The sequence below is a fragment of the Amblyraja radiata genome, chromosome 38, assembly GCF_010909765.2.
Source record: "Amblyraja radiata isolate CabotCenter1 chromosome 38, sAmbRad1.1.pri, whole genome shotgun sequence".
Classification (NCBI taxonomy): domain Eukaryota; kingdom Metazoa; phylum Chordata; class Chondrichthyes; order Rajiformes; family Rajidae; genus Amblyraja; species Amblyraja radiata.
This window is the reverse complement of record NC_045993.1, coordinates 2,833,237-2,850,285: the sequence shown is the minus strand read 5'-3', so window position 1 is coordinate 2,850,285 and position 17,049 is coordinate 2,833,237. Positions and strand designations below refer to the sequence as shown.

General features: G+C 48.2%; 2 protein-coding genes across 2 annotated transcripts in view; one reads left to right on the top strand and one right to left on the bottom strand.

Annotated features, from left to right (window-relative positions):
• The window catches only part of LOC116966784 (cytochrome P450 3A29-like), a 16,142-nt gene extending 13,831 nt beyond the window's left edge, over positions 1–2,311 (top strand). Inside the window, exons 12-14 of the mRNA XM_033013124.1 lie at positions 425–648; positions 1,459–1,621; positions 2,237–2,311. Coding sequence (XP_032869015.1) covers positions 425–648; positions 1,459–1,621; positions 2,237–2,311 — 462 coding nt within the window. The remainder of the gene's footprint in view (positions 1–424; positions 649–1,458; positions 1,622–2,236) is intronic.
• Positions 2,312–2,927: 616 nt separating this feature from the next.
• Positions 2,928–11,738, bottom strand: pvalb (parvalbumin). The gene is made up of 5 exons (XM_033013232.1): positions 11,666–11,738; positions 7,714–7,787; positions 6,314–6,446; positions 4,379–4,488; positions 2,928–3,140 (listed from the first exon to the last, which is right to left on the bottom strand). The coding sequence occupies exons 2-5, from the start codon at positions 7,772–7,774 to the stop codon at positions 3,112–3,114; spliced, it is 333 nt and encodes a 110-aa protein (XP_032869123.1). The 5' UTR covers positions 7,775–7,787; positions 11,666–11,738; the 3' UTR covers positions 2,928–3,111.
• Between the last annotated feature and the right edge of the window lie 5,311 nt (positions 11,739–17,049).

The window sequence follows — 17,049 nt, the reverse complement described above, 5'->3', positions numbered from 1 at the left end:
GTGAAGGGGAAAAGATTTAATAGGAATCTGAGGGGCAACTTTTCCACACAGAGGGTGGGGGGTGTATGGAACGAGCTGCCAGAGGAGGTAGTTGAGGCTGGGACTATCCCAACGTTTAAGAAACAGTTGGACAGGTACATGGATAGGACAGGTTTAGGGGGATACGGGCCAAACGCGGGCAGGTGGGACTAGTGTAGCTGGGACATGTTGGCCGGTGTGGGCAAGTTGGGCCGAAGGGCCTGTTTCCATGCTGTATCACTAGGACTCGATGACTGAGCAGATTTAGGCTATTCGACCCATCAAGCCCAGTCTAGCCCTGAGTTACTCCGGCTTATCTCTCCGACTCCAGTCTTCGGTGTAAACCGTTACCCTGATGTCGACGATACTCATCACTGGTCTTCGTTTCCCGTTCCTCCAACGGCAGGGTTTGACCTACGAGGGCTTGGCGGGGATGGAATACCTGGGCCTGGTGGTGAAGGAGACGCTGAGACTGTTCCCGCCGCGGGTGTGGGTGCAGGCGGCGTGCACGCGGTCTACCGTGGCGTGCCACGTGAAGATTCCCAGAGGGATCCGGGTGGTCGTTCCCATCTGGGTCATGCATCATAGCCGGGAATACTGGCACCAGCCGTGCCAATTTAACCCACTCAGGTAACCAGGAGCCCGCCATTTTGGTAATCTAGCCGTGCCTGGCACCCATAGCAAGACGTACGGGTTTGTGGGTTAATTGGCTTGGTGTATGTGTGAATTGTCCCTAGTGTGTGTAAGATAGTGTTAAGGGCCTGTCTCACTTGGGTGTCATTTGCATGTCACGCGAAGATTTTGTACATCCCAAAATCCTGGGGCGCCGCGCGCGATGGCGTGTCACTGCCTACGTCACCACGCACCGTTAGCGCACCATGCACACAACACGTGCGCGGCACGAGGCGCAACTCGTGCGTCAAGACGCGTAAATGATGTTGTGTAAATCACGCGCTATTGAAGCTCAAGTGGGACAGGCCCTTTAGTGTGCGGGGATCGCTGGTCGGCGCGGACTCGGTGGGACGAGGGGCCTGTTTCCGCGCTGTATCTCTAAAATAAACTAAACTAAACTAATCTGATCTAAATATTCCAAATGGAATTTAAACTGGAGGTGGTGAAGAGACGGCTTAAGCCAGAAAGGGTTATTGGGAAGAAAGAGCTACCTTATATTTAGTTGCATCTGGTTGGGTAACTATAGTTGGGTGGAGATTAGTCCATGCTTTAATTGTGCGGGGGAAGAACGAATTGCTGTACACATCTGTCTTTGTAGCTGGGATCACAAATTGGATCGAATGCCCTCGTCTGCTCCTAATTGGTTTGGGTTTGGTGTAGGTATTGTAGTCTATGTCGAGCTGACCTGAAGGTACTTTTACTCTGAGGCTGTTGAGGCCACGTGCTACGCAGCCAGCCCGTAGATTGACGTTTATTCCATGTGGGTAGGTTCACCAGCGCGGAGGAAGTTGCCCGTGACCCCCACTGCTTCCTGCCCTTTGGCCTCCGACCGCTGGCCACAGTGGGGAGTGAGGTCAGCGTCATGCTGGTGAAGGTTGCCCTGGCTGCCGTGGTCAAAGCCTACACATTCGCCCGGTGCGCTCAGACACCGGTGAGTATCCATGGCGACGAGCAGAGCAGAGCAGAACGCCGGGGGGGGGGGGGGGGGAGGGAGGGGGGGGGGCGTCTGGCATCATCACCCCGAAGACAGTGGGTAGGAGAAGGCAGGGGAACGGGGTTGAGGGATCTCAGATAAACCTGCCCTGATAGAATGGCCAGTAGACTCGACGGGCCGAATGGCCCCACGACTTGCCGATGGTGGTGAAGTGGGATAACGTAGCACTCGTGTGACGGGTGCTCGATGGCCAGCATGGAATCAGTGGGCTGAAGGGCCTGTTTCCATGCTGTAAATCAAAATTGAATTACATTAAGCTAAACTCCCATATTAAACAAACTCTCTCTCTACCCTCTCTCTCCCCTACCTCTCCTTCTCTCCCCCTCTCCTTCTCTCCCTCTCTCCCTCTCTCCCTCTCTCCATCTCTCTTTCCCCATCTCCCCTACCCCCCTATCCCCCTCTCCCTCCCCCTCTCCATCTCTCCCTCCCTCTCTCTCCCTCTCTCCCTCTATGTCTCTTTCTGTCTCTCCCTCTGTCCCCCTCTCCCCTCTCTCTCTCCCTCCCTCTCCCTCACTCCCCCCTCCCTCCCTCTCTCTCCACTTCCCTCCGCAGATGTGCATTGAGATTGACACATTGGGCTCCACCAGATCCAAGGAGCCCATCTCTCTCCAGGTGGAGCTGCCATAGACCACAGAGAAATCTGCCCCACCCTGTGTCTCCCTTGTCGTTCTTTCATCTACAATGGCGAGATGGGGGGGGGAAGAGATTTCCCAGTCAGCAGCTTTTACAACCCCATCTCAAGAAAGCCGATGACCCAGAAGATAGTCATTGATAACATGGATGGCTGCATGGCCATCTCCATTAGTCTCAATGTCCATGGATCTCGGAGAAAAACCTTCAGCAAAAGAACATGAGAATCAATAGATTCCCACAAATTGCTCTGGACGGCTCCAATTCATTCCTATAACCTACTCACAATAAATAAATAAAAAAGTTATTTATAATTAGTCCCTTTTCGCCTTTTTGGGTTTACCAGGATGTTGCCAAAACTAGAGGGAGTGAGCTACAGGGAGAGGTTGAGTAGGCTGGGTCACTATTCCTTGGAGCGCAGGAGGATGAGGGGTGATCTTATACAGGTGTACAAAGAATAACGAGTGGAATAGATCGGGTCAAGACCCGAAACGTCGCCTATTTCCTTCGCTCCATAGATGCTGCCGCACCCGCTGAGTTTCTCCAGCATTTTTTGTCTACCTTCGATTTCCCAGCATCTGCAGTTCCTCCATAAACTAAATATCACAGAAGCTGTTTTGTCCTTTGACATTTATTTGTTTGACAGCATCTTGTGGCACAAACAGGAGTATAAAATGTACAAATAAATAGAAGGAGCTTGCGACGGACATGGCATTGACTGCGGCGTTCCCCGGTGGGGCCTGCCCTTCCTGATCAGGTGATGGCGGTGAGAGAACGGTTGGGCTGGCTCAGGTCTTTCACGATTGCTGCACGAGTTTGGTAAACTCTACAAAAGGGGGAAGAACAGAGGCGAGAAAACATAGTAACATAGAAACATAGACAATAGGTGCAGGAGTAGGCCATTCGGCCCTTCGAGCCTGCACCGCCATTCGATATGATCATGGCTGATCATCCAACTCAGTATCCCATCCCTACCTTCTCTCCATACCCCCTGATCCCTTTAGCCACAAGGGCCGCATCTAACTCCCTCTTAAATATAGCCAATGAACTGTGGCCTCAACTACTTTCTGTGGCAGAGAATTCCACAGATTCACCACTCTCTGTGTGAAATTTTTTTTTTCTCATCTTGGTCCTAAAAGACTTCCCCCTTATCCTTAAACCGTGACCCCTTGTTCTGGACTTCCCCAACATCGGGAACAATCTTCCTGCATCTAGCCTGTCCAACCCCTTAAGAATTTTGTAAGTTTCTATAAGATCCCCCCTCAATCTTCTAAATTCTAAAACGGAGTAAGTCGTCACGGTGAAGTGGTCAGAAGAATGAATGAATGAACGGATGAATGAACTATTGTCACCTGTGACAATGTTAGATGCACAGAGTCTCTCGCTCAGAGTGGGGGAGTCGAGGACCAGAGGACATAGGTTTAAGGTGAAGGGGGAAAATATTTAATAAGAATCTAAGGGGTAACCTTTCCACACAGAGGGTGGTGGGTGTATGGAACAAGCTGCCAGAGGATGTAGTTGAGGCAGGGACTATCCCAACGTTAAAGAAACAGTTAGACAGGAACATGGATAGGACAGGTTTGGAGGGATATGGACCAAACGCGGGCAGGTGGGACCAGTGTAGCCGGGACATGTTGGTCGGCACGGACTCGGTGGGCCGAAGGGCCTGTTTCCATCCTGTATCTCTAAACTAAACTCAACTAAAAAGACACTCCCATTCCGAATCCGACCTTTTTGTCCTGGGCCTCCTCCATGGCCAGAGTGAGTCCCACCGCAAATTGGAGGAGCAGCACCTCATATATCGCTTGGGCAGTTTACACCCCAGCGGTATGAACATTGACTTCTCCAATTTCAGGTAGTCCCTGCTTTCTCCCTCCTTCCCCTCCCCTTCCCAGCTCCCCCACAAGCCCACTGTCTCTGCCTCTTCCTTTCTTCTTCCCACCCCCCCTCCACCTACCCCCACATCAGTCTGACCCGAAACGTCTCCTATTCCTTCGCTCCATAGATGCTGCCTCACCCGCTGAGTTTCTCCAGCATTTTTGTCTACCTTAAAAATACACTAACCTGATTTTCCGATCTTGCCATCGTGATCGTCATCTCCAGCGTCGAGTAATAATTTGGTTTCACTGGGAGACAGGTCCCGACCCTCCGCTGCAAAGCTCTTTAATAAAGATCTGTGGAAAGGAGAATGATAATGTATTTCAGGAAGGAACTGTAGATGCTGGTTTACACCGAGGATCGACCCAAAAATGCTGGGGTAACTCAGCGGGACAGGCAGCATCTCTGGGGAGAAGGAATGGGTGATGTTTCATGTCGAGGACCCTTCTTCAGCGCGGAAACAGGCCCTTCGGCCCACCCTGTCCACGCCGACCAGCGATCCCTGCACAGAAGGCAATTAACCCACAAACCCGCGCGTCTTTGGAATGCGGGAGGAAACCAGAGCACCCCGTGGAAAGCCCACGCTGGTCACGGGGAGAACGTGCAAACTCCGTACAGACAGCACCCGTAGTCGGGATCGAACCCAGGTGTCTGGCGCTGAGAGGCAGCAGCTCTACCCGCTGTGCCACCGTGCTGCCCAGAGAAATGCTCTCCTCTCCAACATGGCAGAAGAAGTTCTTGACCCGAAACATCACCTATTCCTTTCCTCCAGAGATGCTGCCTGACCCGCTGAGTTACTCCAGCTTTTTGTATCTATCTTTAGTTTTAAGTTTTAGATTAGTTAAGTTTGTTGTCTTAAGTTTACAACTGTGTACAAATCCACTGTGTACGTACAGAAACATGATAAAGGGAATAATGTGAATAAAGTTTAGTACGAGGTATAGCCAGTAAAGTCCGATCAAAGATAGTCCGAGGGTCACCAATGAGGTAGATAGTAGTTCAGGACCGCTCTCTGGTTGTGGTAGGATGGTTCAGTTGCCTGATAACAGCTGGGAAGAAACTGTCCCTGAATCTGGAGGTGTGCGTTTTCACACTTCTGTACTTTTAGCCTGAAGGGAGAGGGGAGAAGAGGGAGTGGCCGGGGTGCGACTCATCCTTGATGATGCTGCTGGCCTTGCCGAGACAGCGTGAGGTGTAGATGGAGTCGATGGAAGGGAGGTTGGTTTGTGTGTGTGATGGTCTGGGCTGCCTGCGTCCACAATTTCGACCCGAAACGTCACCCATTCCTTCTCTACAGAGATGCTGCCTGTCCCGCTGAGGTACTCCAGCGTTTTGTGTCTATCTTTGGTGCGTCCGCAGTTCCTTCCTACACATGGAAACTGCCTCCTAATCTGAGGAAATACATTCTTGCCATAGAGGGAGTACAGAGAAGATTCACCAGACTGATTCCTGGGATGGCAGGACTTTCATATGAAGAAAGACTGGATAGACTCGGCTTGTATTCGGTAGAATTTAGAAGATTGAGGGGGGATCTTATAGAAACTTACAAAATTCTTAAGGGGTTGGACAGGCTAGATGCAGGAAGATTGTTCCCGATGTTGGGGAAGTCCAGAACAAGGGGTCACAGTTTAAGGATAAGGGGGAAGTCTTTTAGGACCGAGATGAGAAAAATAAATTTCACACAGAGAGTGGTGAATCTGTGGAATTCTCTGCCACAGAAGGTAGTTGCGGCCAGTTCATTGGCTATATTTAAGAGGGAGTTAGATGTGGCCCTTGTGGCTAAAGGGATCAGGGGGTATGGAGAGAAGGCAGGTACAGGATACTGAGTTGGATGATCAGCCATGATCATATTGAATGGCGGTGCAGGCTCGAAGGGCCGAATGGCCTACTCCTGCACCTAATTTCTATGTTTCTATGAAACAGTACAGCGTGGGAAGAGGCCCTTCGGCCCACAATGTCTGTGAAGTCCAAAGACCAATTCCCAAATCCCTGCAGTCTCTCACGGTCTTGGATTCAGCTGTTCCCAAACCGTGCTGTGATGCATCCCACCGAAAATGCTTTAAAGACTTCATACCCCGAGCCCCATGCTCCAGTTGTGTGTCTTGTGCAGTTGGATCTTACTTGAGCTCTTCCTCTTCAATGAAGCCACTCCGATCTTGGTCGAGAATATGGAAGACTTGTTCCATCTCCTTTTCAGTCTTCTTCTTCAAACCGACCATCTCAAAGAACTTCTTATGGTTGAAGCTGCCGGGGTCTGGGCAGGTAAAGAGGTGGCATCGTCAGGCAAATACCCACACTTGCAAACTTTGCGCTTAACAAGATACAACATAGAAAATACTGGAGTAAAGGGCCTGTCCCACTTGGCGATTTTTTTCGGTGACTGCCGCCGTCATATCAGTGTCGCCAAAAGATTTTGAACATTTCCGGAGGTGAAATAAAAATGTTGCGAATTTTTCGGTGACCTGATACGCCAGTCAATGATGCCGACAGTCGCCGAAAAAAATCGGCAAGTGGGACAGGCCCTTATCTCAGCGGGACAGGCAGCATCTCTGCAGAGAAGAATGGGCGACTGCAAAGTGTCTGAAGAAGGGTCTCGACCCGAAATGTCTCCCATTCCTTCTCTCCAGAGATGCTGCCTGTCCCGCTGAGTTACTCCAGCTTTTTGTGCCTACCTTCGGTTAAACCAGGTTCTTTCCTACGCGTAGAACAGTACAGCGAGGGAACGGGCCCTTCAGCCCACAATGTTTGCGGCAAACGTGATGCCAAGACCAGCATGCGCCTCATCCAAGATGGACACAGAATGCTGGAGTAACTCAGCGGGATAGGCAGCATCTCAGGACGGAAGGAATGGGTGACATTTCTGGTCGAGACCCTCCTTCTGACCCGAAACGTCACACATCCCCTCTCTCCAGAGATGCTGTCCATCCCGCTGAGTTACTCCAGTATTTTGTGCCTATCTTCAGTGTAAACCAGCATCTGCAGTTCCTTCCTATACATGCACATAATCCATATCCCTTCTTTCCCTGCATATCCATGTGCCAATGCAATAGTCAGCGAGTGAAGCAGGTCCATCAGCCCAACTTGCCCACCTGCACTAGTCCCACCTGCCTGCGTTTGGCCCAAAATCCCTCCAAACCTGTCCTATCCATGTACCTGTCTGAATGTTTCTTAAACGTTGCGATAGTCCCTGCCTCAACTACCTCCTCTGGCAGCTCGTTCCATACACCCACCACCCTCTGTGTGAAAAAGTTACCCCTCAGTTTGCTATTAAATCTTTCCCCCTCACCTTGAACCTATGTCCCTTGGTTCCTGATCCCCCTACTCTGGGGAAAAACTCTACCCGATCTATTCCTCTCATGATCTGGTACAGCTCGAAGAGATCGCCCCTCATCCTCCTGCGCTCCAAGGATAACTCTGTTATCTATTCCTTCACAGGTATGGCCTGCCATGAGACATTCTCGATCTCTCCGTGCCTGTTACAGCCACCTCCCTTGGATCAATGAATCACCAGCGGAACTCACCGTGGAAAGCTTTGAGAGCATTTTTGATGTCTTCAGCGGCAAGTACATCTGTCATCAGCATCTTGAAGCACAGGATTAATATCGGAAATTATTTAAAGTACAGGATAAATATCAGATTAACATCGGATTTAAACCGGATATTAATATTATTATATACTATGGGGTGGGAGATTGCAACCTTCATGTTTCGACTAATGCAATCAACTCGACGTGCACAAACAGTTAAGATCAAACAGAACAAGTTGACCGACAACTTTAGCCTGTGCAAGCCGTACGCAAAGAGAAAATTATATATTATATTAATATAAATTTAAGAAGGAACTGCACCCGCTGAGTTTCTCCAGCATTTTTGTCTACCTTCGATTTTTCCAGCATCTGCAGTTCCTTCTTAAATATTATATTAATTATATCATTATACATTGGATTATATTACATTTTTATTTATTAATTATATATTATATTGTATCATATATAATTATAGGTTACATTATATATATATATATTGATATAATCATATACCATGAATGAATAAGTTTATTGGCCAAGTATTCCCATACAATGAATTTGCCTTGGTGCTCCGCCCGCAAGTAACAACATGACATACAGTGACAGTTAGGAATGACACATAAAATGTTAAACATTAATAATAAAACATTATCGATCATATTATATTATATTATATTATAAATGATAAATATATTTTATAGTATATATTATCATATATAATTATGTTATATTATATACATATTAATAGAATTATACATCATTTTATGGCAATATATATAGACACACAAATATATTTTATAGTATATATTATCATATATAATTATGTTATATTATATACATATTAACAGAATTATACATGATTTTATGGCAATATATATAGATACACAAATATATTTTATAGTATGTTTATCATATATCATGTTATTATATACATATTAACAGAATTATACATGATTATATGGCACTATATATATATAGACACACATATATATTGTCATATGAGAAGTGATGGGTGATGTCTCGGGTCGAGACCCTTCTTCAGACCCACATTTTGGATCGAGACCCTTTGTGTCTACCTTCGATTTAAACCAGCACCTGCAGTTCTCTCCTACACCTGAAACAAGACAAGCACTACAATCTGAAGAAGGGTCTCGACCCGAAACGTCACCTATTCCTTTTTCTCTCGAGATGCTGCCTGGCCCGCTGAGTTACTCCAGCACTCTGTGTCCATCTCCTGAAGCCAAGACCTATTGATAGCCACTAATAGGCACAAAGGTCCTGAAGGCATTCTGTTATCAAGGCTTTTGAAACATGATAAAGAAATTACCCGGTAAGGGAGAGGCTGCGAGCTGTAATTGGGATCGTATTTAGGGTTGTCAGCTGCCGACTGGCTTAAGGAACACCCTCTGGATTTTAGAATAATAAAGGATGATCATTTTGGTGGTGGGCATTGCTCAAAGTGGTTTAGTTTAGAGTTACAGTGCGGAAACAGGCCCTTCGGCCCATCGAGTCTGCGCCCCACAGTAAGCAGTCCCTTCCATTTCATGTCAGCTGTAGAAATTAAGTAGTTAGTCATTGAACCTTGCCCAGTGGTCAATGTAAAAATTGTCTCCCATTACATTTGAAGAAGGGTTTCGGGCCGAAACGTTGCCTATTTCCTTCGCTCCATAGATGCTGCTGCACCCGCTGTGTTTCTCCAGCATTTTTGTGTACCTTCGATTTTCCAGCATCTGCAGTTCCTTCTTAAACACATCCCATTACAATTGATGACCAAAACAACACACAGCACAAAATGGACATTCAGTTCAAGATTACCATTCTGCATATCATAAAAATAAAAGTTAGAAAACTGTAAAGACTCCAACACTGTTAAAACAATTCTCCTTTGCAATTAGAGTCTTAGAGTGATACAGTGTGGAAACAGGCCCTTCGGCACAACTTGCCCACACCGGCCAACATGTCCCAGCTACACTAGTCCCACCTGCCTGCGTTTGGTCCATATCCCTCCAAAACCTATCCTATCCATGTACCTGTCTAATTGTTTCATAAATCCTGGGATAGTCCCAGCCTCAACTACCTCCTCTGGCAGCTCATTCCACACACCCACCACCCTTTGTGTGAAAAAGTTCCTATTAAATCTTTTCCCCTTCACCTTGAACCTGTGTCCTCTGTTCCTCGATTCCCTTACTCTGGGCAAGAGACTCTACCCGATCTGAGCAGTTACCTGAATTCTCCCATCAACCAATATCCCATTCTTAATCTGGTTTCGCAAACAATTAAAAAAAAAATTTAACCAAAAATGATCGGTTCTGGCTTTTGATTTGAACTTTATAATTCCTGATATTGTTCCTGCAATGAAGCTTGTTGGTGGGTGGGATTAGACATATCTTCTAGGAGATGCATTCTCCAATAAAAACTTAAATCGGCACCTTACAGCCCAGTGGTGTGAATATTGATTACTCTAGCTTCAAGTAGCCCCTTGCACCCCCTCTCTCTCCGTCCCTCCCCCACACAAGCCATTATACTACCTCAAAGTCATCCTGTTGAGTCTCATTGTCCGCAACTCGTTTTCACCTAGCTCATATCTCCTTTATCAATGTTACATAGCTCTAGGGGCTAGTGGAGTCAAGGGATATGGGGAGAAGGCAGGCACGGGTTATTGATAGGGGACGATCAGCCATGATCACGATGAATGGCGGTGCTGGCTCGAAGGGCCAAATGGCCTCCTCCTGCAACCTATTTTCTATGTTTCTATTCATTTGATCTAAATCTCTCTACATTCGCTGTCCATATCTCTCGTCTCCCTCACCCCCCGACTCTCAGTCTGAAGAAGGGCCTCGACCCGAAGCGTCACCCATTCCTTCTCTCCAGAGATGCTGCCTGTCCCGCTGAGTTACTCCAGCGTATTTCTATCTACCATCAGTTTAAACCAGCACCTGCAGTTCCTTCCCACATGCTACAATGAAAGGCACCAATTGATAAGGAGTGACAAAAATTCTTGTCAATTTCTGAAGCGAAAAACTTTGAATCATTTTACCTCAAAAATAATGTCCTCTGATTTATAGTCTGCTCATGCTGAAATCTGCCTAATTTGCTCGATATATTTGCCTCCCATGTACTAATTTTGTTATTAGTTTATTCAGACATATTTCCATTATATGTTGACCTTCCTTATTCACGTTTCTCCTTCCTCTCACATTATTCTTTCCTCTTTTCTCCCTCTTTCTCATTCACTCCATTTTTCCATCACTTCATCCAAATGTTCTAAGGTGAATAGGTTTCCCTTCACAGCTCCCCCTTCTCCTCACTCTACCAAAGACTTCGCCCCTTTCTCTCATTAGATCATTAGGAGCAGAATTAGGCCATTCGGCCCATCAAGTCTACTCCGCCATTCAATCATGGCTGATCTATCTCTCCCTCCAAACCCCATTCTCCTGCCTTCTCCCCATAACCCCTGACACCCGCACTAATCAAAAATCTATCTATCTCTGCCTTAAATATAAAGAAACATAGAAACATTGACAATAGGTGCAGGAGTAGGCCATTCAGCCCTTTGAGCCAGCACCGCCATTCAATATGATCATGGCTGATCATCCACAATCAGTACCCCGTTCCTGCTTTCTCCCCATATCCCTTGATTCCGTTAGCCCTAAGAGCTAAATCTAACTCTCTACATCACCATCTATATCTCTCGTTTCCCTTTCCACTGACCTGGCCTCCGCAGCCGCCTGTGGCAGTGAATCCCACAGATTCACCACCCTCTGACTAAAGAAATTCCTCCTCATCTCCTTCCTAAAGGTGTGTCCTTTAATTCTGAGGCTGCGGCTCTCATGAGCCGCTGGTCCGAGACTCTCCCACTGGCGGAAACATCCTCTCCCTTGACTCCAAAAGCCCCCGTCCGCTCTCCGAAGGCTTCCTGGTGTCGACGCCCTTTCCAGAGGCTTACCTTGGTGTTTGGCTGGCGGGCTGCAGGAATCAAGAGATGGTGATGGAGGTGCAATGGGTGACGCCTAACGCAGTCCCGACCAACCCTTATGTACTTCACTCCCGGTCTATTCTGGGAACCGTTAACCCTTTCTCGCCTCCTGAAGGATCGGGTGGTGAGAAACAAGTCTGTATCACATTCGCTTTTGCCTTAATCAAAAGCGGGCTATTAATATCGCCGGCCACACGTCCGAAAATATTAATGTCGGCCCTGAACACAAAGAACGCAAAGAGGGTCTCTTCTTCTTCTTCTTGCGTGCGGTGTGCACAGCCTAAAGTTGTAGATGTTTGATCTTATTTGATTGTGCACGCCGGGTTGATTGCATTCGTCGAAACAGGGCGGTCCACGTGAAGGTTGCAATCTCCCACCGTAGTGGCAAAGGGGGTCTCCTCTCACCCTGACCACCAACCTACCTCAAACCCAGACACTGCAAACACTTGGCAATGCAAAGCCCGAATGGAGACCACCAGGATTCTTTTCCCACTTGAGTTCCCTTTCACAAACTTGCCTCTTCAGACCCACAGAATGTCGTAAGGATCGCTCAAATCCGCTCCTATGCTGAGGGCCGATCCTACCTGTTCTAATAAAAGGTGCCTTTTATATAACGGAATGTCCATAACTCTAGGAAACATTCCACCCCCCCCCCCCCCCCCCTTTCGTTTGAACTCACTAGCATTGGGAAAGGAAGAATATCATATGATATGGGATCTCCCAACACGAAAGATTAATTTAGATTTAATTTGGCTGTGACAAGGGCTGATAAATTTAGGAGTGGATTAAATACCTATCGATCTATTAGCTCCTTTTAAGGACTCTTATGCCACTGAGATAAGTAAAGGGAAGCTCTTAAATGTTGCCTTTAAAGGCGACGAAAATAGGGATTATTCTTCATTTTTCACATCAGGGTGAACAACAATGAGAGGATTTGGCCAAGTGCAACGTCCAGTCTTGGCGGGGACGTGGACGCTGTTGGCGGTGGCGCTGGCACTTGCCGGCTGAATTGGCATCGGTTATATGCCGTCATTATGTGCCAGGGTGGTCATCATGCGCGTGGCTGCCTGCAACTCTTTATCCCGGCTCAGGGGGTGAATGGAAAGGGGGCGGTCACTGTGGCGCAGCGGTAGAGTTGCCGCTTTACAGCGCTCGCAGCGCCAGAGACCCGGGTTCGATCCCGACTACGGGTGCTGTCTGTACGGAGTTTGCACGTTCTCCCCGTGACCTGTTGTTGAGGGTTTGGGTTTTGTTGAAGATTGTTAAGGGCTCGGATACGCTAGAGGCAGGAAACATGTTCCTGATGTTGGGGGGAGTCCAGAACCAGGGGCCACGCACACACACAGTTTAAGAATAAGGGGTCGGCCATTTAGAACGGAGACGAGGAAACAAACACTTTTTCTCACAGAGAGTGGTGAGTCTGTGGAATTCTCTGCCTCAGAGGGCAGTGGAGGCAGGTTCTCTGGATGCTTTCAAGAGAGAGCTAGATAGAGCTCTTAAAGATAACGGAGTCAAGGGATATGGGGAGAAGGCAGGAACGGGGTACTGATTGGGGATGATCAGCCATGATCACATTGAATGGCGGTGCTGGCTCGAAGGGCCGAATGGCCTACTCCTGCACCTATTGTCTATTGTCTATTGATCTGCGTGAAACAAGAACTGCAGATGCTGGTTTACCAAGGAAAGACCTCAATATCTAACTAACTTTCCAAAGTACCACAGCCCTTTGATATACTACACACATTTTGCCATGTGCCATGTGAAGTGAAATGTGCCTAGGTACATTCCAGTTGGAGTCGACACTGGAGTATCTCAGCCGAAACGTTGCCTGTTCCTGCTCTCCATAGATGCTGCCTCACCCGCTGAGTTCCTCCAGCATTTTTGCCTCCCTTCCAGCATCTGCAGTTCTTTCTTAAACCTATTAAATCTTTGCTGCTTCACTTTAAACCTATGCCCCCTGGTCCTCGATTCTCCTACTCTGGGCAAGAGACTCTGTGCATCTACCCGATCTATTCCTCTCATGATTTTATACACCTCTATAAGATCACCCCTCATCCTCCTGCGCTCCATGGAATGGAGTCTCAGCTTACTCAACCTCTCCCTGTAGCTCACACCCTCCAGTCCTGGCAACATCCTTGTAAATCTTCTCTGAACCCTTTCCAAGCATCTAAGCCTACAACAATGGTGTCCTGGACTGAACACAATACTCTGTGCACAGTACCTGAACACAGTACAGGTGGCAGAGGGTATGGGGAGAAGGCAGGAGAATGAATGGGGTTAGCAGGGAGAGATAGACCAGCCATGATTGAATGGCGGAGTAGACTTGATGGGCTGAATGGCCTAATTATGCTCCTATCACTTATGACTTGTGAGAAGGCAGTAGAATGGGGTTAGGAGGGAGAGATAGATCAGCCATGACTGAATGGGGTAGACTTGATGGGCCGAATGGCCTAATTCTGCTCCTATCACTTATGAACTCAATAAGAAAGTCTTGTTATAAGCTTCATAAGAAACTTGTGAACGGGTCCCGTTAATAGATACACTGGGTGATGTGCACTAATTGCATAGGAAATTCATCCTGCACGGTGTGTATGAAATGATAATCTGGTTGCGTCTTGCATGGAATAACTGCGAGACGGGTCGGTTACAGCTTGTAATATAATCTCTGGGACTCGGGTGACTACATAAGCCCCAGGAGATTAATTTTTATGGGATGAGACACTTGAAGAAGATATCCATGTAACCACTGACAACTTTCTCCGGTATAACTCCGGTTGAAACACATAAGATTGCTAAGGGTTTGGACACGCTAGAGGCAGGAAACATGTTCCCGATGTTGGGGGAGTCCAGAACCAGGGGCCACAGTTTAAGAATAAGGGGTAAGCCGTTTAGAACGGAGACGAGGAAACACTTTTTCTCACAGAGAGTGGTGAGTCCGTGGAATTCTCTGCCTCACAGAGGGCGGTGGAGGCAGGTTCTCTGGATGCTTTCAAGAGAGAGCTAGATAGCGCTCTTAAAAATAGCGGAGTCAGGGGATATGGGGAGAAGGCAAGAACGGGGTACTGATTGGGGATGATCAGCCATGATCACATTGAATGGCTCGAAGGGCCAAATGGCCTACTCCTGCACCTATTGTCTATTGTCTATTGTTTATCATATTGAATGGCGGTGCCGGCTCGAAGGGCCGAATGGCCTACTCCTGCACCTATTGTCCACGTTTCTACGTGTAGATCTAGGCCCAAGGAGATCTGCAGTTTCATATTGTGCAGGAAGGAACTGCAGACGTGGTTTGCACCGGAGATAGACACAAATTGCTGGAGTAACTCAGCGGGACAGGCAGCATCTCTGCATTCCCATTCCTCTCTCCACCCCCCCCTCCCTCCCCACCCCCCCGCTCCGTCCCAGGCGACCAGAGATCAGGAGCGTGGGGCTAAAGTGCGGCCACATCTCGAGGAGCTTGCAGCTTGTTGGGAGTGTGGCTCTCCAGCGGCGATGTCCAAAGTGGTGCGTGACATCTGTCTCATCATTATACCGTACACTGACATCCATGAACTGGCATTGCAACCTTCAGATTCCAAAACACATACCCTAGACTTCACAGACATGACCTCCTCGACCTGCCGTATCCACGCACAACAAACTGTTACACGCTGAATGCACATTTCCACTTTAACCATCTGTGTGGTTTAGTGCAGTTTAGTTTAGAGATACAGCACGGAAAAAGGCCCTTCGGCCCACCGAGTCCCTGCCGACCAGCGATCCCCGCACACAAATACTACCCGGCACACACCAGGGACAATTTTACATTTACACCAAAGCCAATTAACCTGCAACCTGCACGTCTTTGGAGTGTGGGAGGAAACCGAAGGTCTCGGAGAAAACCCACGCGGGTCACGGGGAGAACGTGCAAACTCCGCACAGACAGCACCCGTAGTCGGGTTCGAACTAGGGACTCTGGCGCTGTGGGGCAGCGACTCTACCCGCTGCACCACCGTGCCGTCAGGCCACCTTTAGCGAGCTGTCCACCATGATCAGCCTGTGCTCGATTCTCCAAAGCTCTAACATTTGCTGTGTGGACGCGCTGCCCTGGTTCGCCAGTGCCGGAGACCCCGGTTCCATCCCGACCCCGGGCGCTGCCTGTGGCGTGGAGTTGGCACGTTCTCCCTGTGACCGCGTGGGTTTCCTCCGGGTGCTCTGGTTTCCATCCACATCCCCAAGATGCCTGAGGTTGTAGGTTAATTGGCCTGCTGTAAATGTGTAGGGGGTGGGTGTGAAAATGGGATAATGTCGAACTAGTGTGGAATGAAAAGGAGCAGCAGATGCTGGTTTAATTGGACGACAGATGGCACAATAGGCTAAGTGTTCGGCTGGCAACCGGAAGGTAGCTGGTTCGAATCCCGCTTGGAATGCATACTGTCGTTGTGTCCTTGGGCAAGACACTTCACCCACCTTTGCCTGTCTGTATGGAAGTAATTGTGTGAAGCACTTTGGGGTCAATGCAAGTTGACTAAAAATGTGCTATATAAATAAAGACATTATTATTATTATTATTATTTAATGTTAAAAATAGACGCAAAACTGTGGTGTTTGGATTACCTTTCCCTCAGACCACAGTACGTGCGCCTACAGAACAGTGTCTCGGGCACCATCTTGAGCAGCACAGGGGCTCCACAAGGAACTGTGCTGGCTCCGTTCCTGTTTACCATCTACACAGCGGATCTCCAATATAACACCAACCGCTGCTTTTTGCAGAAGTTTTCGGATGATACAGCTGTTGTCGGCCTCATCAAAGGGGGCAATGAGGAGGAGTACAGAGACATAATAAGTAACTTTGTGGAGTGGAGTGCACACAATAACCTCCATCTTAACACCAAAAAAAACAAGGAGATAGTTGTGGACTTCAGGAGGGGGAGGAGGAGGACTCAAGCAACACCAATCACCATTAAGGGCACTGAGGTGGAGGTGGTCGCTAATCACAGGTACCTTGGGGTGCAGCTTGACAGTGAGCTGGACTGGAAGTGTCATATGGAGGCGGTGTACAGGAAGGGACAAAGCCGACTGTATTTTTTAAGGAGGCTGAAGTCATTTAACATCTGCCAACCCCTACTGTGCAGTGTCTACCATTCAGTGGTGGCCAGTGCTCTGTTTTTTGCTGTGGCCTGTTGGGGAGATGGCGCCCGCATAGCGGACAAAAACAGACTGGACAAGCTAATCAGGAAGGCCGGCTCCGTGGTCGGGGTTGAGCAACGAACGGTCCAGCAGGTGGCAGAGGCCAGAACTCTGAACAAACTGGGTTCAATAATGACCAACCCCACTCACCCACTCCATGCCCTGAAGGTGATCAAGAGCAGCAT

Bases quoted from the DNA above. Each gene is read 5' to 3' on its own strand.
- pvalb (XM_033013232.1), bottom strand. From the start codon at position 7,774: ATGCTGATGACAGATGTACTTGCCGCTGAAGACATCAAAAATGCTCTC. The intron at 6,447-7,713 runs GTGAGTTCCGCT...TTACCTGCCCAG, and splicing joins TGCTCTCAAAGCTTTCCACG to ACCCCGGCAGCTTCAACCAT. The intron at 3,141-4,378 runs GTTAGTGTATTT...CCCCTTTTGTAG, and splicing joins TGGCAAGATCGGAAAATCAG to AGTTTACCAAACTCGTGCAG.